At 47.0% G+C, this 25,217-nt stretch overlaps 1 protein-coding gene across 2 annotated transcripts in view; it reads left to right on the forward strand.

Moving 5' to 3' along the window:
* TEX14 (testis expressed 14, intercellular bridge forming factor) overlaps window positions 1-24,384 on the forward strand; it is a 33,008-nt gene extending 8,624 nt beyond the window's left edge. Inside the window, exons 4-14 of one of the 2 annotated variants that reach the window (XR_002730072.1) lie at window positions 713-849; window positions 4,884-4,965; window positions 6,236-6,366; window positions 7,197-7,310; window positions 9,355-9,478; window positions 11,542-11,720; window positions 17,735-17,886; window positions 20,247-20,437; window positions 20,879-21,029; window positions 21,697-21,808; window positions 23,199-23,329. Coding sequence is in view for 1 of the 2 variants with exons in the window: in XM_023204625.2 (XP_023060393.1) it covers window positions 725-849; window positions 4,884-4,965; window positions 6,236-6,366; window positions 7,197-7,310; window positions 9,355-9,478; window positions 11,542-11,720; window positions 17,735-17,886; window positions 20,247-20,437; window positions 20,879-21,029; window positions 23,199-24,121 (2,172 nt within the window). In the remaining variant the exon portion in view is untranslated. Of the gene's footprint in view, window positions 1-712; window positions 850-4,883; window positions 4,966-6,235; window positions 6,367-7,196; window positions 7,311-9,354; window positions 9,479-11,541; window positions 11,721-17,734; window positions 17,887-20,246; window positions 20,438-20,878; window positions 21,030-21,696; window positions 21,809-23,198 lie in introns of both variants that reach the window. The other variant, XM_023204625.2, reaches the window with a different exon arrangement.
* Window positions 24,385-25,217: the final 833 nt, after the last annotated feature.

Consider the following 25,217-nt stretch of genomic DNA (forward strand, 5'->3'; position numbering starts at 1 on the left):
AGTGCAGTGGCATGAGCTCAGCATGAGCACACCAACACACTCGGCTTTTTTTTTGTTTTTGAGATGGCGTGTTGCTCTGTCACCCAGGCTGGAGTGCAGTGATGCAATCTCGGCTCACTACAACCTCCGCCTCCTGGGTTCAAGCAGTTCTTCTGCCTCAGCCTCCTGAATAGCTCAGATTACAGGCATGCACCACCACACTCAGCTAACTTTTGTATTTTCAGTAGAGACAGAGTTTCTCCATGTTGGCAAGGCTGGTCTTGAACTCCTGACTCAGGTGATTCGCCCGCCTCGGCCTCCCAAAGTGCTGTGATTACAGGCATGAGCCATCGCGCCTGGCTGGTGTGATGTGTTTTAATGAAGACTAAATAACATAAATGTAAAACTCAAAGGGCAGGTACAGTGCCAGGCCCCTCTGTGCAGTCTCCTTTCTGGGGCTCCTGCTTGTTAGCTGTTGGGCCTTGGACCAGCAGTTTTACTCCTCTTGGCCTTGGTTTCCTCATCTGTTGAAGGAGGGAGTTGGAGGAAATTGTTGCCCTAAATCCTGTCCCTGAAAACATTCCATACCTTTAGAAAATCACCTGGGCCCTTTCCTTTTGAGAGATTTTTCTGTTGGGGGCTCTCAGTTCCTCGGACCATTTGTCTTCACACCCAGGCTTCCATTCCACTGAGAACCAGTGTGCCCGCATTGGGCGTCTCTGATATTTTGCAGATAGTGGAGTTCATGCAGCGCTGTGCCTCACACATGCAGGCCATCATCCAGGGCTTCTCTTACGACCTCCTAAAGAAGATAGACTCCCCGCAGCGGCTTGTCTACAGCCCGCCCTGGTTTGGGGGCCTTGTGCAGGGGTGAGTACTACCTCAAGCAGAGTGGGATATTCTCCATCACCCAGCCTTCCTTGTGGGAGCCCTGCAGCATGGGTTGCCTCGGCTCCTCCACATCAGTGCCCTCTGGCATCTGGCCCATCCAAAGGGGTGTGCTTGGAAAGAAAAGGCTTGGCCCTGATGAAGGAAGGCCAGAGGGTCACCTTTAGCCCTCCCCAGAAGGTCTGAGAGGAATGAGTGTGGGCTCCAGTGGAAACCACTCTGTGTTTAGCAGAAGGGGAACATCTCAGGTCTGAGGAGCCCAGCAGAAAACCCTTACCCAGCAGGGCACCTTTTTGGCTTTTTCGTCGTCTCCTGAACAATAGAAGGAGTGTTCCTTTATTACTAAGGTTGCAAAAGACCACAAATGCTCAACTTACAGTTTCTTTGGCTATTTTCAGCTGATATGAGAGACTTGCTGCCAGCTGGATGGGCAGTCCCCTCCTTCTTCCATCACAGCTGCAGGAGGTGGGCTCCATGCTTCTCTCCGTGCTCAGGGTTAAGCTTGGAAGGGAGGAGTGTCATTTCAACTTCTCTGGGATTGGTTGACTTAGGGTTTGTATGTAGAAAATCCTTCCCGTTTGGATTTTCTCTGATGGCATCTCTTTCTGTAAGCAGGGTAGGTGGGCTCACCACACGTTTGCAGGCTTCCTTGTCCTGTCATTCATGCACTTCAAGTCCTGACTTTCCTCTGATGATTGGATACTCCTGGCTTCTCAGGCGAGATGAGTTCATGATCCCGTTAACTCCTAGCTGCTGTGCTGCCTGCCACTCTGGCCAGTTTTGGCTCTTTATTCAGTATCCAGAATGACCTTCTAAAAATGGAAATCAGGTGGCTGAGTGCAGTGGCTCACACCTGTAATCAGTTTGGGAGGCTGAGGTGGGCAGATCACCTGAGGTCAGGAGTTCGAGACCAGCCTGGCCAACATGATGAAACCCCGTCTTTACTAAAAATACAAAAATTAGCCGGGTGTGGTGGCATGCACCTGTAATCCCAGCTACTCAGGAGGCTGAGGCAGGAGAATCACTTGAACCCAGGAGGCGGAAAGTTGCAATGAGCCAAGATCGCACCACTGCACTCCAACCTGGGTGACAGAGCAACACACCGTCTCAAAAAAAAAAAAAAGCCGAGTGTGTTGGTGTGCTCCTCATAGTTCCAGCTACTCTGGAGGCTGAGGTGAGAGAATTGCTTGAATCTGGGAGGTGGAGGTTGCAGCAAGCCAATATCATGCAACTGCACTCCAGACTGGGTGACAGAGCGAGATCCTGTCTCAAAAAATAAAATAAAGTAATCAAATAAAAATAAAATAATAGAAATCAGGTTGTACCACTCTGCTAAAACTCCTTAAGGACCTTCCCTGTGGCTATTAGGTTAAGTTCAGAAATCCCTTATCTGGCCTTGGAGGCCCTGCCTCATCCAAGCCCTCCCACTTCATCTCCTCCCTCTGCCCCTGGTGCTTGTATGGAGACCCCTTCTTCAGCGTTTAGATAATTGTCATAGTTTGCAATTATTTTATTTGTATATGTTCTCCAGTTTTCCAATTAAATTGTGAATTCCAAGAGGGCAGGGGCTGTGTCTGTGTCTGTCCTCTTCATTGCTACTAACCCTTAGCTGCTTGGTGCATGGTAGGGCTCTGTAGAAGGAGAGGAGGCTCATGAGTGAGCCTGAAAGGAAAACCCAAGTGTAAGAGTGGGTGAGCTTTTACAATCTTACTCATCTAGATACAGCATCGAGTTTAGAATTAGATGAAGCATTCTTATGGGGTTAATGGAATGTTTACATGGAAATACACTCCTCTTCCCTCACCTTTTTTTTTTTTTTTTTTTTTTTTTGAGACTGAGTCTTACTCTGTCGCCCAGGCAGGAGTCTGTGCAATCTTGGCTCACTGCAACCTCTGTCTCCTGGATTCGAGCAATTCTCCTGTCTCGGCTTCCTGAGTAGCTGGGATTAATATAAAATTAGCACACCTGGCTAATTTTATATTTTCAGTAGAGATGGGGTTTCACCATGGCCAGGCTGGTCTGGAATTCCTGACCTCAGGTGATCCACCCGCCTCTGCCTCCTGAAATGCTGGGATTACAGGCGTGAGCCACTGTGCCCACCCCCCTTCTCTTAATGTGAAAAACCACACAAATTCTTGAAATTAGAGTTAGCCTCTGAGATTTGTGAGTGGTACTATGTCAGATAAGATTCCTCACACGTGTGTGTTTGCACAGAGCTTGTACTGGGGAAAGAAGAAAAGCACTGAGTTGAGGACCGATGGCTGTAGATGACTGGAGTTAGTTTTTTCTCCCCTTAACCCAGCCGAGTTTAGTTATATAGATGTGTGCTGAGAAATTTAGGTAGGAGAGCAGGAAATGTTGATCTGAACTGCAGTTGTTGTCCAGGTCACTGTTTGAGAACACTTGGCTCTTTTGCTTAAAAAGAACTCTCCACTCCAAAGAGCCACGTACTGCCCAGAGACCCCAGAGTAGAAGGCAGGAGGCCTTGTCACTGGTTACCCCCAGTTCCACTGCTGCTGGAGGCTGACACCCTCACTGTCAGCACAAGTTCTGTTCCCCTGGGCAAGAAACAGTTCACTGTCTCCTAGATCTTCTGAGGCCTAAGCACATAAGCCTTATTTTAAGAAGAGACTGATGGTTTGGTGTAGAAAAGTGGCCTTTTTCTTAGGGCCTGTCTACTCAAGTGAGAGTGACCGTATAGCTTATTATCTGTTGGCTGTTTCCAGAATGAAAGGGAGACTATCAATAATGGTGCTGAGATACCAGGTGTAAACTGGGATGCTCAATTTATCTCAGTCTAAACTTCAGAGTCTTCTCCTCAATAGCATAGCAGCTTAAAGCAGATACGGGACAGCTTGGCACTGATGAGTTGCCGAGGAAATAGAAAAGAAGCAAAGCGTTTACATGTGTTCTCTAATAGTGGCATGTGGGGCCTCAGAGACCTGAGGTAGGCTGGCCCTGAATATGCACCGTTCCCTAGCTCCTTTGTCGTTTGCCAAGAAAAGGAAAGTGCCTCTGGTGGCGGTAGGTTGTTTTTTCCTTCAGTCTGAGCTGAGAGTACTCAACTGGCAAGCATTAACTGAGCACCTACTGCATGGCACCATGCCAGATTCTGGGAACCGAAGAAATACGAGGCATCACCCCTCCTTCTAAGACAACTTCAGTGAAGGGGTACCCTGATGCACAGGTGATGGTTTGGGTGTGGAATGTGAGAAGAACAGTGGCCGGAATGAGCAACATCAAGGTCTGGTCACTGCTGCGTTTTATGACCTCAGGCCAGCAAGTTTCCTGTTCCTGGGCTTCATTTTTTTGCGTACATAATGAAAAAACTGAACAAGATGTGCTTATGGTTATTTCCAACTCTGACCATCTGTATTTGTTATCTATTGCTGTATAATGAATCACCCCCAAACTTAGCAGCTGCAAACAATAACATTTTTATCTCACACAATTTCTGTGGGTCAGGAATCGGAATGGTTTAACTAGGTTGTTCTGGCTCAGAGTTTCTAATGAAGTTGCAGTTAAGATGTTAGTTAGGGCTGTATTCATCTGAAGGCTTGACTGAGGATGGACAGTTGAGTTCCAAGATGGCTCGTTTACATGGCTGGCAAATTGGTGCTGGGCATTGAGCCTCCCCCTAGGGCTGCTCATATCATGTCCTCATATTATGGCAGCTGGCAGAGCAAATGATCCAAGAGAGATCAGGGCCAAAACCTTGGTAGATTTAGCCTCAAAGTGACAGACCATCACTGTTTTGCACTTGTTAACAGTCAAAAATGAGTTAACAGGTCAGCCTCGTCTGACCTGTGAGCGCCTACACAAGGTTATGCATACTGGTAAATGAGAATCATAGAGGCCCTCTCAGAGGCTGGCTATTACATCATTTCTAGTTTTGTAACAAAAAGTCTAGCAGTAAAGACAAAATCAACTATACCTTCTGAAAACTTGGTTCAGCATTATTCTTCTGGATATGAGTGGTTAACTGAGTTTTTGTTTCCTCTTTTAAATATTTCTAGAAACCCCAATGGCTCTCCTAACCGACTGCTTAAAGCTGGAGTCATTTCTGCTCAAAATATCTACAGCTTTGGTTTTGGGAAGGTAAGAGGTTGCCACTGACAGCCAGTGTTTGCAGGACTAACTAGAGAATCATCGGGCCCCATCTCCTACCTTTGTCCAACTCCTGCCTCCTTATCCTTACCAAAGTGGTGTTCTTTTCTTTTTTGTCCCTATTGAGGGAAAGATATCTCTTAGTGTTCCTGTCATACTAACAAATTGTGAAACCCCCAGAGAATTCCCTTGGATGACCCTGGGCTAGATTTAAGTTTAGAAAATGATCTTTTAATTAATTAATTAATTAATTTTTAGTTTTAAATTTTTAATTTTTTTTTTTTTTTTTTTTGAGACAGAGTCTGGCTCTGTTGCCCAGGCTAGAGTGCAGTGGCGCGATCTTGGCTCACTGCTGCATCCTCTGCATACTGGGTTCAAGTAATTCTTGTGCCTCAATCCTCCCAAGTAGGTGGGATCACAGGCATGTGCCACCATGCCTGATTACTTGAATTTTTAGTAGAGATGGGATTTCGCCATGTTGCCTAGGCTGGTGTCGATCTTCTGGACTCAAGCAATCCACCCACCTTGGCCTCTCAAAGTGCTGGGATTACAGGCGTGAGCCAACTCGCCCAGCCCTACTGCGCATTCTGTTTGTTGTGCTGAAGCAGCCTTGAGGGGCCGGGAGGAGGAATATCTGATTTGGCCGCACACAATCCTGGGTGCTGTGGGGGCCACAATGGGCTTCTCAGTCCCAGCCATGGCACTTGAGGCATCTGACTTCTTTCTATGAGCCTCAGTTTCTTCACGGAAAAGAATAAAAGGGAAATACTAATACAACCTTGAAAGGTTTTAGAAAGATTAAAGATAATATAAAGAATTGTGGCGAGGCCTGGTGGCTCACGTCTATAATCTTAGCACTTTGGGAGACCAAGGTGGGTGGATCACTTGGGCCCAGGAGTTTGACACCAGCCAACATGGCAAAAGCCCATCTCTATTAAAAAAAAAAAAAAAAAAAATTAGCCAGGTGTGGTGGTGCATGCTTATAATCCCAGCTGCTTGGGAGGTTGGGGTGAGAGGATGGCTTGAGCCCAGGAGGTCAAGGCTGCAGTGAGCCAAGATCATGTCATATGCCGCAGCCTGGGTGATAGAGTGATACCCTGTCTCAAAAAAAAAAAAAAAAAAGAAAAAGGCCTAGTGCACAGGGGTATTCAGAAAGTTGATAAATAGCAGTTATCATTCTTTTAGCTGGCTGATAGGATTCTGGATGTGTTCTGCTTTTCCTTCCTTCTCCCCCTAATTTGAGGCTATGCCTTGGTTTCAGTTTTATCTCACAGGGGCAACACAGATCGCCTATCTAGGATCTCTTCTGGTCATTGGAGAAAAGGAAGTGATTCAAGCTGATGATGAGCCCACCTTCTCTTTCTTCAGTGGTCCCTACATGGTCATGACCAAGTAAGTGGGGGCTGGCGAGTGGGAGGTCTGATTGAGTTTCAGGGGAAGAGTGTGGGCTGCATGTGACTTCCTTATATGTGGGGAGTTTCTACTCAAACACAGGGAACACATTAGAACATCTCTCTAAATCAGAGTTTCTCAGCCAGGACACTATTACCATTTTTGGCCAGATGATCCTTTGTTGTTGGGAGTAGTCCTGTGCATTGTAGGATGTTTAGAAGCCCCTGGTCTCTACCCACTAGTGCCAGTTACAACCCTTACAGCCCCCACAGTTGGGACAACCAAACTGTCTTACAGACATTGCCAGATGTCCTCTGGGGGAGAACCACTGCTCTGAAAGATTACTCATGACAATATTTTAATGTCTTTGCTTGCTAAAGAATTAGAGGCAGCTTGGTAGTGACTATCTTGCCTCTGATACAGGCTAAGGGTAACGAAGCCCCTATAGAAGCTGTTTAATTGCTACTGCTTTTGCCCAAGTCTTTACCATCCCTCACCTGGACTGGTCTCCTAACTGGCTTCCCATTCTCTGGACCACCCCTCCCCTACCCATTCCCCACACTGCCGGTACCACTGTGCTTTTGAATACAAACCTGATCAAGTCACTCCCTCCCTTGCATTCAGTGACGACTTCCCACCACCTATACCTAAGTTCTCCAAGGTGCTTTAGTACCTGGGGGTAGTGGGAGGGAGGACCCAGTAGTGCCCAGTGGGCATTGCAAGTTCTGTGTGGAGACCACTTCTCTGGTCCTTGCTTAGGAAAGCTCATTCATTGAAGGAGTAAGTGGCTGCTCACTCCCTTCTGCTGAAACTCTTTCCTGTCCTTGTAGCCTGGTGTGGAATGGGAGCAGGGTCACAGTGAAAGAGCTGAATCTCCCCACCCACCCACACTGCAGCAAGCTGCGGCTGGCCGACTTATTAATTGCTGAGCAGGAACACAGCAGGTGAGAAGGAAGCTCAAGGCCCAGGCCTCTTATAGATCTAGATCTCTCTACAGACCCAGGTTCTGGGCTATTCAGCTCTGTGCCTGGGATAGGGAGCTCCAGCCCCTCTCAGTCTCAGCATTTCCTGACTGTTGAAATTGATTGACTTGACTTCCAAGGGCTGCCAAGAAAGAGGAAGAGAAATTAATGAGTAGCCTGAGCAGTGGGGACAGTGGTGGTGAGGGCCTCTGTCTGTCAGCTGCCCTGTAACCCATGTCTCTGAATGCGGCAGCCTCCATGCAGGCCCTTCTGGTTATTATGCTACAATCCCTGAGTCCCACCCTCTTTGGGCCCTGTGCCCATCAGGACAACATGTGGCTATCCTGTTTTCATAGAGCATGGCTTGCTTAAGATCCAGATGTCTGAGGACATGTCTCATGTCCATTGATGACAGGCTCATGGATCTCTGGACCTTACGGTTCCTGTGGCTCCAGAGTTAGGTCCTTCTGCTCTTGCTAGGACAGGGCCTTGATTCATTCATTCAGTGGACCCAGAGTTAGGTCATTCTGCTCTTGCTAGGACAGGTTCTTGATTCATTTGTTCAGTGGACCCAGGCTCATCGAGCTCTCTCCTGAGAAGGCTCCTCAACTCCTGTAGGAGGCATGTAGAGGGGCCACATTCTTTTTTTTTGTGGAATTCGTCTTGAAGGGACCAAAGGAAGCTTTAAGGAGGAGCCTAGGCAGCATAGACTTTGACATGAGACTGAGTCGGGTGGGCAAACTTGGATGAATTCCTGACATATTTCTTCCTCTTTTTTGGGGGGTGGCAGTGGGGATTGAGTCTCACTCTGTCACCCAGGCTGGAATGCAGTGATATGATCTAGGCTCACTGCAACCTCCACCTCCTGGGCTCAAGCGATTCCCGGGCCTCAGCCTCCTGAGTAGCTGGGACTACTGGCATGTGCCACTACATCTGGCTAACTTTTGTATTTTCAGTAGAGATAGGGTTTCATCATCTTGGCCAGGCTGGCCTCAAACTCCTGATTTCAAGTGATCTGCCTACCTTGGCCTCCCAAAGTGCTGGGATTACAGATGTGAGCCACTGCACCAGGCCCTGACATTTCCCTGATGTTGGTCTCCTCATCTATAAAATGAGTATAATGGTACATTTCTTGCAGGTGGTTGTTAGGATCTGAGACGATATATGCAAAGATGCAGGAGCTCTTAGCCACATTGTCATTGTTGTCATTGATGGCTCTAAGCTCTCAGGGTCTCATCAGTTAGGACCACAGATTCCAACAGAAACCCTAACCAACACCTCATCCCGTTTTCTTAGAAAACATTGTATACAAAAGGCCGGGTGCAATGGCTCATGCCTGTAATCCCAGCACTTTGGGAGGCCAAGGTGGGTGGATCACCTGAGGTCAGGAGTTCAAGACCAGCCTGGCCAACATGGCAAAACCCCGTTTTTACTAGAAATACAAAAATTAGCCGCACATGGTGGTGGTCACCCGTAATCCCAGCTACTTGGAAGGCTGAGGCAGTAGAATTGCTTGAACCCAAGAGGCGGAGGTTGCAGTGAGCCGAGATCATGCCACTGTACTCCAGACTGGGCAATAGAGTGAGACTCGGTCTCAAAAAAAAAAAAAAAAAAGCCGGGCGTGGTGGCTCAAGCCTGTAATCCCAGCACTTTGGGAGGCCGAGACGGGCGGATCACGAGGTCAGGAGATCGAGACCATCCTGGCTGACACGGTGAAACCCCGTCTCTAGTAAAAAATACACACACAAAAAAACTAGCCGGGCGAGGTGGCGGGTGCCTGTAGTCCCAGCTACTCGGGAGGCTGAGGCAGGAGAATGGCGTAAACCTGGGAGGTGGAGCTTGCAGTGAGCTGAGATCCGGCCACTGCACTCCAGCCTGGGCGACAGAGAGACTCCATCTCAAAAAAAAAAAAAAAAAGAAAAGGAAACATCGTATACAAATGGTATTTGTTTAGAATGTGTTCAAAAGGCCTATGCCCATTTTTTCATTATGTCCTGCCTTTTCTGAAGCTTCTTCTCTTTTGCAGCAAGCTGAGGCACCCCTACCTGCTACAGTTGATGGCTGTGTGTCTGTCCCAGGACCTGGAGAAAACTCGCCTTGTATATGAGCGCATCACTATCGGCACATTGTTCAGTGTCCTTCATGAACGAGTAAACCGCTGTTTCCATGGATTTTCCATTGCTGCCCTCCCAGTTTCTTCCTTCCTTTAACTCTTGCCCCAGCTATGGCGATCCCATTGCTGTATGCATGGAAGATAAATATCTTTATTCTTTTGCTTTATAGGGTCTGTGTAACATGCTATTTAAGGCTGATAAGCACATGGTCAGAACTAGTATGGTTTTATTATTGTCAGTTCTGCTTTTTTTTAAAATTTTTTTGGAGGGACAGAGAGTCCCTCTGTTGTCTAGGCTGGAGTGCAGTGGCGCGATCTTGGCTTATTGCAACCTCCACCTCCTGGGTTCAAGTGATTCTCCTGCCTCAGCCTCCTGAGTAGCTAGGATTACAGGTGCCCAACACCGTGCCCAACTAATTTTTGTATTTTTTGTAAAGACAGGGTTTCACCATGTTGGCCAGGCTGTTCCCAAACTCCTGACCTCAGATGATCCACCCACCTCGGCCTCCCAAAGTGCTGGGATTACAGGCTTGAGCCACTGTGCCTGTCCTGTCCTGCTTTTTTTTTGAGACAGGTTCTTGCTCTATTGCCCAGGCCGGAGTACAGTAGTGAGATCATAGCTCACTGTACCTCTGGCTCCTGGACTCAAATGATCCTCCTGCATCAGCCTCCAATGTAGCTGGGACTACAGGTTCATGCCACCATGCCCAGCTAATTTTTTTTTTCGAGACAGAGTCTCCTTCTGTCCGCCAGGCTGGAGTACAGTGGCACGATCTCTGCTCACTGCAACTTCTGCCTCCCTGGTTCAAGCAATTCTCATGCATCAGCCTCCCAAGTAGCTGGGATTACAGGCACCCCCCCACCACACCCAGCTAATTTTTGTATTTTTAGTAGAGACGGGGTTTCACCATGTTAGCCAGGATCATCTTGAACTCCTAACCTCAGGTGATCCACCTGCCTCAGCCTCCTGAAGTGCTGGGATTGCAGGCTTGAGTCACTGCACCCAACCCCCACCCAGCTAATTTTTAAAATTTTAGTAGAATCATGGTCCCACTATGTTGCTTGCCCAGGCTGGTCTTGAACTCCTGCCTTAGCTTCCCAAAGTGTTGGGATTACAGGTACGAGCCACTGAGGCCAGCCTAGTCCTGCTTCTTTATCAGACATCTAAGAGTGCAACGCACCCAGAGAACACAGACATCTTTTGACTAACTATAATCCAGCAACCACTGGCTTTATTTTCCTACATTTTCATTTGTGCTCTCTCAGTTTTTTCTATAGAGGCCTATATCACTCCCCTCTCACCTCTCAAGTTTCCCTGGGGTTGAGAGACATCTTCCCTGGCTTATATAGGGTCCCTGGGAAGGGTGCTTTGGTCTGAGATGTGGGTTTAGAGAGCTCTTGGAGTATTTAAGTTTTTTCCCTCCATAACTTTGTTCTAAAGATTCTGGATAGAAATAAGACCCCAAGAAGGACCCTTCCCCCAAATGGCTTGCCATTCCTTCTGCCTGAGGACATCCTATTTTGTTTTTTTGTTTTTTCCCCCTTGAGTGAGGGTATTACCTTAAAGACCATTTCTCTGGGGGAGAGACCCATTAAGACTTTAGTCAGCCAGGTGCATTGATGTGAGTGACTTTCTGTCCCCTTAGAAAGCACTTTCTGGCTCATCTGACTGGGGTAGGACTGAATTGGTTATCTGCATCCTGCAGGGTCCTTTGAGCTTCTAGGTTCTCGCCAGCAGCTTGGGCTTGGACAGGGAGGGGACAGGGCAGGTTTACTGGTGGTATGGGGGGACCTCCCCTATCAGTTTTCCCCTGGCCAATCCTGGATGCACATACAAGACTTTGAGAAATTTCTTTTCATTTTTTGTGGTATGAAGCAGCTCAGCTGAGGGAAAGGAATCCAGGTTTGGATCCAGGGGGCCTGAGTCATTGGGACGTCAGGCCTTTCACTTAGCCTCACTGAACTTTAGGTTCTCCATCTGTAAAATGGGGATCCTTGGTAGCCGTGAGGATCATATGGAAAGACTGGAAATCACAAAATGTTACAGTGTCAGGGCCCCAGTCCTTTTTTTTTTCTTGGCATTTTATCTCTTGCTTGCAGCGATCCCAGTTCCCAGTGCTGCACATGGAGGTGATCGTGCACCTGCTGCTCCAGATATCTGACGCCCTGAGATACCTGCATTTCCAGGGGTTTATCCACCGCTCGCTCAGCTCCTATGCTGTCCATATTGTCTCCCCAGGTGAAGCGAGGCTGACCAACCTGGAGTACATGTTGGAAAGGTGGGCATAACATGGAGTGGGACTTTGTCCTGAAGGTGATCTCCCTTGGGGACCTCTCCTGTAGAGACAGAATCTGATCTGGGTGGGTGGGACTCCTCATTGGTGAGATGAACCTGTCCATCAGTTGATGAACCTGTCCCAAATGCTACTTACCTTGTCTGCCAAGGCTAGAGGAATTTGGAGACATTTTAATAAACATTTAACAAGTATGATCTCGTATGAGCTAATGTGTATAAATGCTATAATTATCCACTCCAACATTTTTAGTGGTTTTTCTTTTCTTTTATTATTATTATTATTATTATTATTGACGAGTCTTGCCCTGTTGCCCAGGCTGGAGTGCAGTGGCACAACCTCGGCTCACTGCAACCTCCACCTCCCGGGTTCGAGCGATTCTCTTGCCTCAGCCTCCCGAGTAGCTGGGATTACAGGTCCTCACCACCACACCTGGCTAATTTTTGTGTTTTTAGTAGAGATGCAGTTTCATGACGTTGGCCAGGCTGATCTTGGACTCCTGACCTCAGGTGATCTGCCCACTTCGGCCTCCCAAAGTGCTAGGATTACAGGTGTGAGCCACTGCGCCCAGCCCTTTCAGCAGCTTTTAACACAACAAGGTATATTTCTCACTCACATTGCAATCCAGTGTGTGTTGGAGACAGGGATAGTGTTCCCTGTCACTCTAATCTGTAGCTTCACCACCTTTCAGACTTTGATCCCCCACTGCATTCTTTGCACTGCCAGTCAACAAGCAAGAAAGAACATGGAGGAGACACAGTGGGGTTTGGGGCCAGTCTGAAATGGTTATGTTACTGCCTCCCACTTTGCAGTGGCCAGAGACCAGTTAGCTTCTACTGGAGGGAAGCTGAGCTGTCCCTTAGCTGTGCATCCTGGAAGGAGAGAAAGTGATGGGTGCTGATGAGCCTAATGGTCTGTCACACCTACATCTGGGTCAGGCACTGGCCTAGATAGACATAGAGGTCATTCTCTGCCCTCAAGGGGCTCAGCACAGTGAGAGAGGCAGTCAAAATTCAGGAATTGGTAAGGGGGATTAGTTTCCTGTTGGCAAGAGTCAAAGTCCTCCTGAGAGCCCCCAAGCTTTGAGAGGCAGAGGCTCTCCCCTGTACTTCCTTACTGCCATCCACAGCTCTGAGCCTTTGGGCCAGTATTGGTTCTGCTCTTCTGTGAGGCCTTGGCCACTGGGCAGACCCCTTGCCTAGAGCCACCTACTTCCTTTTACCCTTGTCTGCCACCTACCCATCACTGATGCTTTGTTTCTGGTCTCTCACCAGATCTTTGCTTGTCACATACTCTGTAACTTCTCTCAAAGATGAAAAGCTCCATGAGGCAGGGATTTCTGTTTTATTTACTGCTATATCTCAGATGTCCAGAACAGGCCTTTGCATTTGTGCCCTGAACATACGTTTTTTGAACAAATGAAACAAAAAGGCTCTCACTTCCCCAGACCTGGAGTGCCTCTTGTCCCTCTGCATGGAAAGGAGGCAGAGGTCAGGTTGTGCTTGGCCTTGTGGGCCCTGGTGAGGAGTTTGAATTTTATCTTAAGAACACTGGGATGTGTTCTTAGGATAGGCATTTTTGAGCATTATAGTGTCACGGATGATTTGTAGGTTAAGATCCTTCCTCTTGGCTGGGTGTGGTGGCTCATGCCTGTAATCCCAGCCCTTTGGGAGGCTGAGGTGTGTGGATCACCTGAGGTTGGAAGTTTGAGACCAGCCTGACCAACATGGAGAAACTCCATCTCTATTAAAAATGCAAAATTAGCCAGGCGTGGTGGTGCGTCCCTGTAATCCCAGCTACTCGGGAGGCTGAGGCAAGAGAATCTCTTGAACCCGGGAGGCAGAGGTTGTGATGAGCCAAGATTGCACCATTGCACTCCAGCCTAAGCAACAAGAGCAAAACTCCATCTCAAAAAGAAAAAAAAAAAATTCTCCCTCTTGCTCCTGTGCATGGAGAAGGGGCTGTGATGGGGCAAGAGAAAGCAGGGGAGCCATTAGGGTATGACTGGAGCAACGGCACTTTTCTGGATGGAAACAGGCAGAGGCCAGATAACTGTCACTAGTTGAGCTGCTCAGGTTCATATCTGGTCCATTTTTAATCTGAGTTAAAAGCTTTCAGGGTCTCATTATTGCCTGCAAGATTAAGTCCAGACCCCTTTTCAGGGAGCAGAAGCCTCCCCAAGTGGGACTCCACCCATAGTGCCAATCTCCTAACTGCCCCGCTCCCTCCTGACCATCTGAAGGCACTTTCACTACACTGCTCTCTGCATCTGGCATACCTGGCACACGCCAGTTTAGCCTTTTAAACTCACTTCAGAAACAGTCTCCCAACACTCTCTGTGAAGTCTATACTGATGCCCTTATCCCCTGAGGCACTTTGCATATTCCTCTCCTCACATGCGTCATGCAAATGTTCCACAGTCATTTCTATACAAGTGTGTCTGCCCCACCAGATGGGGAGTTCATCACCAGCTCTGGGCTCTGGGCTTGCCACATGTGGTAAGTGCTCAGTAAATATTTTTTACTTTTTATTTTTTTGAGACAAGATCTTGCTCTATCGCCCAGGCTGGAGTGCAGTGGCACAATCTCAGCTCAGTGCAACTTCCCAGCGTCAAGCGATCTTCCCACCTCAGCCTCATGAGTAGCTGGGACTACAGGCACATGCCACCATATCCGGCTAATTTTTGTAGTATTATTATTATTATTATTATTTGAGACGGAGTCTCGCTCTGTTGCCCAGGCTGTAGTGCAGTGGCAAGATCTTGGCTCACTGCAAGCTACGCCTCCCAGGTTCACGCCATTCTCCTGTCTCAGCCTCACGAGTAGCTGGGACTACAGGTGCCCACCACCACGCCCGGCTAATTTTTTGTATTTTTAGTAGAGACGGGGTTTCACCATGTTACCCAGGATGGTCTCAAACTCCTGACCCTGTGATCCGCCTGCCTCTACCTCCCAAAGTGCTGGGATTACAAGCGTGAGCCACCGCTCCCAATTTCTTTATTTTTTATAGAGATGGGGTCATGCCGTGTTGCCCAGCCTGGACTTGAACTCCTGGACTCATGCGATCTGCCTCCCAAAGTGCTGGGATTACAAGTGCGAGCCACCACACCCAGCCTTCTTTTATGGGGGTGGGGGACACAGGATCTGTCTCTTTTGCCCAGACAGTAGTACAGTGACTCACTACAATCTCAGTCTGCTGGGCTCAGGCAATCCTCCTGCCTCGGCCTCCCAAAGTACTGGGATTACAGGCATGAGCCACTATACCTGACCAGTAAATGTTTCTTAAATGATTGGATGACCTAGTTGAAGGAAAAATATGAAATGGTTCAGAGCAGGGTTGACCTCTCTGGCTGTGTGTTGAGGAGCAGTGGAAGCTAAGGGGTGTGCACTTTTGTCAGTGATGGAGCGCCATCTGATGTAGAGAGAAAGGTCCCACAGTTTCTTCTCCTTTTGCTCTTCAATAGCAATGTGAATCCTAGAATGAAATGCAACTTTGGAAATGGCCCAGCCCAATGCTGTCCTTATATAGTTGAGGAAACTGAGCCACCCAGGGGTGAAGCAATAGTGTGAAGTTACCCAATTGATTGGTTAGAGACATAGATGGGCCTTAACCAGATGGCAGAGGATGTCTCCAGGACATAGGGGCAGAATGGATTGGAGGTTGAGGACAGGAACACCAGCCAGGAGACCATGAGACAGGGCCTAGTGGTGACCATGGAGCCAAAATGGGAGGGAATAAAGTGAAATGCATGGAGTTGCTGGGGTCAACAACTGGCCAAGTGAGTGAGTAGGAGGTAACCAAGGGTCTGTGAATGTCTAGGAGTGACCTCAGGATGGAACTTCAGGTAGAAGTGTCAGAAATGTCAGTCAGCAAGCCATTGCAGGTGAAACAACATACCCTTCTTTGAAAGCTGATAGTATGAGTTGATTATTCACCAACCCAAAATAGCCTTCAGTCCCACATTTTTTTTTGGTAACACTCTACTAGGGCATATCAGTTTGTTGAATGTCATTGTCAAGGATGGTGTTGCATCTCTTGGTATAAAAGTGATACAGCAGTTTCTCCTACCCTTCAGCTCCTTCTTTTTTTTTTTTTTGAGACGGAGTCTTGCTCTGTCTCCCAGTCTGGAATGCAGTGGTGCAATCTCGGCTCACAGCAACCTCCACCTCCCGGATTCAAGTAATTCTGCCTGAGCCTCCCGAGTAGCTGAGATTATAGGCGCGTGACACCATGCCTGGCTAATTTTTGTGTTTTTAGTAGAGATGGGGTTTCACCATATTGGCCAGGCTGGTCTTGAATTCATGACCTCAAGTGATCCACCCGCCTTGGCCTCCCAAAGTGCTGGGATTACAGGCATAAGCCACCACACCTGGTCTTTTTTTTTTTTGAGACGGAGTATCGCTCTGTTACCCAGCCTGGAGTGCAGTGGCTCAGTCTTGGCTCACTGCAACCTCTGCCTCCCAGGTTCGATATATAAATATTTGTGTATTAAATTTGTATGCATATCCACACTGTTCACACTATGCCAGGCCGTAGGTGACTTTTCAGCAATACAACTAAAGTCAATACTAGCTTTTACACCTTCATGACTTCATGAACTGACTGCCCTGTATCCAAAGATTTACTGGAAGAAACTTTATTTAGGGAAGTTTGCTCAAATCTGAGAAGCCCATCTCATCCTCTAAAATCTGTCCTTTTTCCAGACTAACAAAAAACTTGCTGTCACTTGCTTTTTAAAAGCTTAATTCTTAATTATCAACTGCCAGTCATTAAGTCTTGACTGAATGCCTCCCATAATATTCATACTAATTCTTTACATGAAAGAGCACTTTATGGCTCACCAAGTGTTTCTACATCCATGATCTCATTTGATTGTCATGACAGCTGTAGGCTGAAGTCAGTGCTGAGTTTACCCTGAGGCCTCTTGCTGGGCCAGAAGACATTTAGGATGCTCTGACTTAGCTCTTAAGGAGTCTGGTTGGGAAGATGAGTTATTTAAGCCTATGAGTGAACCCTTGAGTGCTAAACTGAGAGGGCGCATTCTCAAAAGGGCAGGAGTTCAGAAAAGAAATAATCATGAGGAGTTGAAGAAGTCCCAGATGGCTTTGATAAAGCAGATGGGGATTGAGGGGGCTCTTGAAAGAGTTTGCATTCATTTATTCAACAGCAAGCATCAAGGCTCTGGTGTAAGCCCAGGAGTACAGTGATAAAGGCAGATGAGGTGCTTACTCTCATGGAGCTGACTCTCTAGAATGGAAGGGAGACAGATAATAAACTAAATAAATGAACACAAATTCAGATAATAAGTGCTCTGAAACCAATAAAACAGGACTACTTTAGGCAGTCAGGAAGGGCCTCCTTGAGGAAGTGATTTTCAGACAAATGTCTCAGTCACAAAAAGTAGCTAGTCACTCTAGGATCTGTGGGCAGGGCATACCTGGCAGAAGCTGCCAGTGCAAAGACTTGAAGGGCTAACGTGCTAGGTATGTTGGAGGAACTGAAAGAAGGCCCCTGTGACTTGAGTGGAGTGGGCGAGCAGTAGAGTTGCCAGATGAAGTTGGGGGAGAGGGCCTAGGTGGAACAGTAAGGAATTGCAGGTGTTGGAACAGCTCTGAAGCAGTGTGGATTAGCTCATTGTCTAGCTAGGTTTCCAGGAGCTCAAAGAGGTTGTCGGCCTTCAGAGGCAAAGTTTTCACAAATGCAGTATGTTGATTAAAAGACCCACGAGCCTGGCCAACATGGCGAAACCTCATCTCTACTAAAATACAAAAATTAGCCAGACCTGGTGACACACACCTGTAATCCTAGCTACTTGGGAGACTGAGCAGGAGATTCGCTTTAACCTGGGAGGCAGCAGAGGTTGCAGTGAGCCGAGATCATGCTGCTGCTTTCCAGCCTGGGTGACATGGCAAGACAATGAATGAATGAATGAATGAATGAATGAATGACCAACCGACCCTTTAAGGCATGAGCCCTGACTTGTGTGTTTCCTTCCCTAGCAAGGACAGAGGTGAACAGAGGGACCTGACTCGAGTGCCCATTCCTACCCAGCTGTACAACTGGGCCGCACCAGAAGTGATCTTACAGAAGGCAGCCACAGTGAAGTCGGACATCTACAGCTTTTCTATGATCATGCAGGAGATTTTAACAGGTAGATCAAGATCATTAATGGTTGACCAAAGTCCCTATTCTTAGGTTGTATTTTTCTCCCTCAACAGGAGTTACTTACTTATATGAAAATACAAGACTTACTGAAAAGAGACTTCTTGGCTGGGAGCAGTGGCTCACGCCTGTAATCCCGGCACTTTGGGAGGCTGAGGCAGGTGGATCACCTGAGATCAGGAGTTCAAGACCAGCCTGGCCAACATGGTGAAACCCCGTCTCTACTAAAAATACAAAAATAAGCTGGGCATGGTGGTGCATGCCTCTAATCCCAGCACTTTGGGAGGCCGAGGCAGGAGAATCTCTTGAACCTGGAAGGCAGAGGTTGCAGTGAACTGAGATAGCGCCACTACACTCCAGCCTGGGTAACAAAGTAAGACTCTGTCTCAAAAGAAAAAAAAAAAAAGACTCAGCAAAGCCCATCCATCTGCTTATCAGTGACAATGCATTTAAACCAAACAAAAAATTTATTTATTTTTTTTTATTTTTTACTTTTATTTTTTGAGACAGAGTCTTGCTCTGTCGCTCAGGCTGACATGCAGCGGCTCAATCTTGGCTCACTGCAACCTCTGCCTCCCGGGTCCAAGCGATTCTTCTGCCTTAGCCTCCCGAGTAGCTGGGATTACAGGTGCACACCACCACACCCAACTAATTTTTGTATTTTTAGTAGAGATGGGGTTTTAACATATTGGCCAGACTGATCTTGATCACTTGACCTTGTGATCCACCTGCCTTGGCCTCCCGAAGTGCTGGGATTACAGGTGTGAGCCACCACGCCCAGCTGAACCAAACTTTTTAACCTGAATATTGGTATCAGTACTTATGATCTTTGTGAGGTATCCCTTGAGAACTTGTAAATTAGGGGGAAAGACTCACCTCTGAGAAGTAAACTATGAAATTAAACACACCCAGGGTCCATTAGATGTATGAACAGTGTCACTTGAAAGAAATGGATGTACTTCCAAACCCACTGCTCTGATGTGGAGAAAGTAGTAACATATCCGAAGATGGAAGGAATCCCTCAAGAGGAAGACGTACACACACAGTAAAATCACATTCATTAAGGGCTGCTTTTTTTTTTTTTTTTTGACGGAGTCTTGCTCTGTCGCCCAGGCTGGAGTGCAGTGGCGGGATCTCGGCTCACTGCAACTTCTGCCTCCCGGGTTCAAGTGATTCTCCTGCCTCAGCCTCCCAAGTAACTGGGACTACAGGCGTATACCACCATGCCCGGCTAATTTTTTGTATTTTTAGTACAGACGAGGTTTCACCATGTTAGCCAGGATGGTCTGGATCTCCTGACCTCGTGATCCGCCCACCTCAGCCTCCCAAAGTGCTGGGATTACAGGCGTTAGCCACCACGCAAGGTTTTTTTTTTTTTTTAAGATGGAGTCTTACTCTCTTGCCCAGGCTGGAGTGCAGTGGTGCGATCTTGGCTCACTGCAACCTCTGCCTCCTGGGTTGAAGCGATTCTCCTGTGTCAGCCTCCCAAAATAGCTGAGATTACATGTGCTCGCCACCACACCCAGCTAATTTTTGTATTTTTAGTAGAGATGGGATTTCACTGTGTTGGCCAGGCTGGTTTCAAACTCCTGACCTCAGGTAATCCACCTGCCTCAGCCTCCCAAAGTGCTAGGATTACAGGCGTGAGCCACCCTGCCCAGCCAAGGTCTGCTTTTATATGGTGTTTGCAGTCCCAGAGGCAAAACGACAATATATGTGAGATGAGTATTGGGCTCCCGTGCCAGCGGGGAGCCCATATGTACATGTTGCTGACACTATTGTTTCCTATCTCTGTGGCAGGGATCTCCCTGGTAAATGGGTAAAGTGGCTTCTCACTTATGAATTGATCTTCCAGGTAGTTTTTTTGTTTGTTTTTTGTTTTCTGTTTTTGCTGCCAGGCTGGAGTGCAGTGGCGCAATCTCAGCTCACTACAACCTCCGCCTCCCAGGTTCACGCCATTCTCCTGCCTCAGCCTCCCCAGTAGCTGGGAGTACAGGCGCCGGCCACCATGCCCAGCTAATTTTTGTATTTTTAGTAGAGAGGGAGTTTCACCATGTTGGCCAGGATGGTCTCAATCTCTTGACCTCGTGATCCACCCACCTTGGCCTCCAAAAGTGCTGGGACTACAGGCGTGAGCCATTGTGCCCAGCCCCTCTGGGTAGTTTTTCTACAGAATGAAATTAATATATAAAGCAATGAATTGTTTCTAAAGTACAGTGGGTTAGAAAAAAAAAAATAAAGGAGTTAAGTAACTTGCCTAAGGTTACCCAGCTTCATCTAATTTCTCTTCCCCCCACTCTACTCTCTGGTTTCCTAATGTTACTCCTTTGTATGACTTTTTCCTTACAGATGACATACCCTGGAATGGCTTAGATGGCTCAGTTATTAAAGAAGCCATAGTTTTGGGGAATTATTTAGAAGCTGATGTGAGGCTTCCGAAACCTTATTATGATATTGTTAAGTCAGGCATCCACGTCAAGCAGAAAGACCGAACCATGAACCTTCAAGATATCCGGTATATTCTGAAGAATGATTTAAAGGCAAGCCCTGAAGTTTTTGGGAGTTTATTTCTGCTTATCTAACTCAGGAAAGTAGGGAGTTAGAGACCAAGACGAAGCTGGAGACCAAGTTATAAGAAATTTTCGAAATCCTCATTTTATTACACTATTTCTGTGTTCTTGAGAATAGCCTCACTGCTTAACTTGGTGAAAGCAGCATGGAACTGAGGAAGGGAGCTAGGGACGTTCAACACATAGGCATAGTAGGGGCACATTGCAGGCACTTAGTGGAGATTCTATGAATGGTAGCTATTATTGCTTTTAAGGTACTGGCAATTACAATAAACTAGTTCGTTAGGACTAAAGTCAGTCTACCCAACAGGAATAAGAGGGAATTAATCAGATACTTAGATGGTTTCTAAAGTACCAGTGACATTCAGGATGACTGAGACTATGTCCTTGACAATATTTCCTGTGTTACAGGATTTTACTGGAACCCAGAGAACTCAACCAACCAAGAGCCCCAGAGTGCAGAGATACGGACTCCATCCTGATGTCAATGTCTATCTAGGACTGACTTCAGAACATACCAGAGAGACCCCTGACATGGAAATCATAGAGCTAAAGGAAATGGGTATGGCCTTAATTCACAGGTTGTGTTACTTTGACACAAATGTGTTCTGAGAGTCACATGAGCTACAACTAATTGACTCCTCTAAACTGTAGATATAACTTGTTTGTTCGTTTTGTGAGATAAAGTCTAGCTCTGTTGCCCAGGCTGGAGTGCAGTGACACAATCTCAGCTCACTGCAACCTCCACTTCCTGGGTTCAAGCGATTCTCATGCCTCAGCCTCCTGAGTAGCTGGGATTACAGGTGTGTACCAGCTTGCCTGGCTAATTTTTGTTTTGTTTTTGTTTTTTTGAGAGGGAATCTTGCTCTGTCACCCAGTCTAGAGTGCAGTGGCGGGGGTCTCGGCTCACTGCAACCTCTGTGTCCCAGGTTCAAGCAATTCTCCTGCCTCAGCCTCCTGGGTAGCTGGGATGACGGGCATGCCACCACGCCTGGCTAATTTTTGTATTTTTAGTAGAGGCAGGGTTTCTCCATGTTGGCCAGGCTGGTCTCAAACTGACCTCAGGTGATCCGCCTGCCTTGGCCTCCCAAAATGCTAGGATTACAGATGTGAGCCACTGCACCCGGCCTAATATTTGTATTTTTAGTAGGGACAGGGTTTCGCCATATTGGCCAGGCTGGTCTTGAACTCCTGGCCTCAAGTGATCTGCTTGTCTTGGCCTCCCAAAGTGCTGGGATTACAAGCATGAGCCACCACCGTGCCTGGCCACTGTAGATGCAACTTATACTGGGAAAAGATGGATGCCTTAGGAAGAAAATCAAGATCCTTGAAATTATTAAGGTAAACTTTTTGGGCTCCATATGTATATACCTAGTGTGGATCTAGAACTAAATCATAATAATTGAGTTTATTTCTAGCATGTTTACTCTTAAGATTTTATCTAATTGTTTCACAAATAAAAATGCTCATTATAGAGAATTTGGAATAGTTTAAAGAAGAAAAAAACCATCTATTTTTTTTTTTTTTTTTTTAAGAGACAGGATCTTACTCTGTCACCCAGACTGGAGTATGAGGCACAGTTATTCCTTACTGCAGCCTCCAATTCCTGGGCTCAAGCCTCTCGAGTAGGCAGGACTACAGGTACATGCAACCATATCCTGCTTTTTTTTTTTATGAGGTTTTTTTTTTTTTTTTTTGAGACACAGTTTTACTCTGTTTCTCAGGCTGGAGTGCAGTGGTGCAATCATAGCTCACTGCAGCCTCAATCTCCCAGGCTCAAGTAATCCTCCCGCCTTGGCCTCCCAAGTAGCTGGGACTACAGGTGTGTACTACTACACCTAGCTAATTTTTTAAATTTTTTTTTTTTTTTTTTTTTTTGAGATGAGTCTTGCTCTGTCAGCAGGCTGGAGTGCAGTGGGGTGATCTCAGCTCATTGCAACCTCCGCCTCCCTCGTTTAAGCGATTCTCCTGCCTCAGCCTCCCAAGTAGCTGGGATTACAGGCATGCACCACCATGCCCAGCTAATTTTTGTATTTTTAGTACAGATGGGGTTTCACCATGTTGGCCAGGATAGTCTCGAACTCCTGACCTCAGGTGATCCACCCGCCTTGGCCTCCCAAAGTGTTGGGATTGCAGGCGTGAACCACTGCGCCCGGCCCTAGGCTACTTTTATCAGATGCTCACCAAGAGCATAACTTTAACTGAGAAATAGTCAAACTCTTTTGTGTGAAAAGAAGGCTGTGAATGTGGTCCTTAAGATTCAGGGGAGCTGGGCACAGTGGCTCACACCTGTAATCCCAGTACTTTGAGAAAGTGACATGGGAGGATCACTTAAAGCCAGACGTTTGAGAGCAACCCAGGCAACATAGCAAGACCCCATCTCTATAAAACAAAACAAAACAAGATTCAGGAGCCTATAATTCACATGTCCTGACAGTTAACGCATGTTTGGGCACACAATAAAGCTTAGAATATTTCTTCCATGGCTAGACCCCTGCCCTGACAACAATTTCTGCCTCATTCCATGTCAAAATAGGAGCTTTCACCTAGGTGACACATACTCCCTCACCCTTTGTGAGTGTATCCAGTAGTCTTCCACAACTGGGAAGGAGATGGGAAAATAAAAAGCTTTTTTTTTTTTGACAATCTTTGCCTCTTGAACAAACCAAGGCTGCTTAGCGGCCAAATATGTTCATTTTAATGAGTTGAATTTTGCTGTTCTTTTCAATAGGCAGTCAACCTCATTCACCAAGGGTTCACTCTTTATTCACTGAGGGGACACTAGATCCTCAGGCCCCAGATCCATGTCTGATGGCCAGGGAGACTCAGAATCAAGATGCTCCTTGCCCTGCTCCATTTATGGCAGAAGAGGCCAGCAGCCCCAGCACAGGTCAGGCAAGCCTCTGCAGTTTCGAAATCAACGAGATCTACTCAGGCTGCTTGACTTTGGAAGATGATGTAGAAGAGCCTCCAGGAGCTGCTTCATCTTTGGAGGCAGACGGACCTAACCAGGTAGATGAACTGCAATCCATGGAAGATGAGCTGGATAAGATGGAGAGAGAGGCGTATTGTTTTTGCAGTGAGGATGAGAGCTCTTCAAAAGCTGAGACAGAGTACTCTTTTGAGGACTGGGACTGGCAAAATGGTTCACTCAGTTCACTTAGCCTTCCCAAGTCAACCAGAGAAGCCAAAAGCAATTTGAACAACAGGTCCATGACTGAGGAGTATCTCATCAGTAAGTGTGTGCTGGATCTAAAGATTATGCAGACAATAATGCATGAGAACGATGATAGGCTGAGGAATATCGAGCAGCTATTAGATGAAGTTGAGATGAAACAGAAGGAGCAGGAAGAGCGCATGTCTTTATGGGCCACTTCAAGAGAGTTTACAGATGTCTACAACTTACCTCCGGCTGTGGGCCCTCCATCTGTAAACTATATTCCTCCTGTCCTACAGCTTTCAGGGGGTCAACAGCCAGATACCAGTGGCAAGTGCCCAACCCTACCAAGATTTCCAAGAATGGTAAGAGACTTTCAAGGGGGACATTTTGGCAAAAGATCCAGGAAAAGAAATGGTTATGGCTGGAAACCTTTCACCCAAGTCTCCGAAGTAAGCACTGGGAATCAGTCAGAGATGAGCCATCAGGTAACCTAAGTGGGAGGAAGGGGCGGCCTAAGCAGGAACCCAGTGCTGGGTTTGACATTGCCCGTAACCTGTGTGGAGGAGGGACTGACATATATATGCAACCGACTCATAGCAAGGTGCTCTTAGCTTTAGGAAATCAGTCCTCCATGATGGAATTTCAAGGTAGATACTCTCTGCCTCCCAGTCCAGACCCAACACACAGCCCATGTGCTTCTCTGTAAATTCGTATGTATCAAATTGATCCATATTAAATTGCTGTTTTATTAGTTAAAATGGTCAAGTATTAGGAATTTTGCATGGCTCAATTTACTGAATAAAGTATCTTCGATAGGTATTAATCTCCATTCTAAGTTGCTTATTGATTCATTCATTCACTCATTCAACAAGTTCCTGCAGAGCCAGAGGCTATCTAGACTCTGGGTTTTTTTTTTTTTTTTTTTGAGACAGAGTTTGTTGCCCAAGCTGGAGTGCAATGGCGTGATCTCGGCTCACCACAACCTCCACCTCCAGGGTTCAAGTGATTCTCTGCCTCAGTCTCCTGAGTAGCTGGGATTACAGGCTTGCACCACCATGCCCAGCTAATTTTTTGTATTTTTAGTAGATACGGGGTTTCTTCATGTTGGTCAGGCTGGTCTCAAACTCCTGACCTCAGGTGATCCGCCCGCCTCGGCCTCCCAAAGTGTTGGGATTATAGGCTTGAGCCATTGCACCTCGCCTGGACTCTGGGTTCTGATGATGAATAAGCCACAAACTCTGCCCATAAGTAGCTCAAATACCAGTTGGGGACTGAGGGACCTGGTGGGTCAAAGAAAACCCCTTAGAGGAGGTGAGCAGACACCATAGGAGCTGGCTGGGAGGTATAGCTTGCAGAGAGGCTCCTCCTTAAGGACAGGGCTGTTGTCTGACTCCTCCTGTATCCCAGCACCTAGCATGATGACCAGTACATAGAAGGAACTCAGTAAATAGTCAGTGAAGTAATGAGGGGATGAATGAATTAATGAATTTGAACAAGTTCACACTCAGCTGGTTGCCTCTTGAATTATAGAGTCTTAGAGTTGGAAGATCCCTTAGACATGGATTAGCCTGTCAGTTTACAGAGTGTGAC

This window comes from Piliocolobus tephrosceles, chromosome 16, assembly GCF_002776525.5.
Source record: "Piliocolobus tephrosceles isolate RC106 chromosome 16, ASM277652v3, whole genome shotgun sequence".
Classification (NCBI taxonomy): Eukaryota; Metazoa; Chordata; class Mammalia; order Primates; family Cercopithecidae; genus Piliocolobus; species Piliocolobus tephrosceles.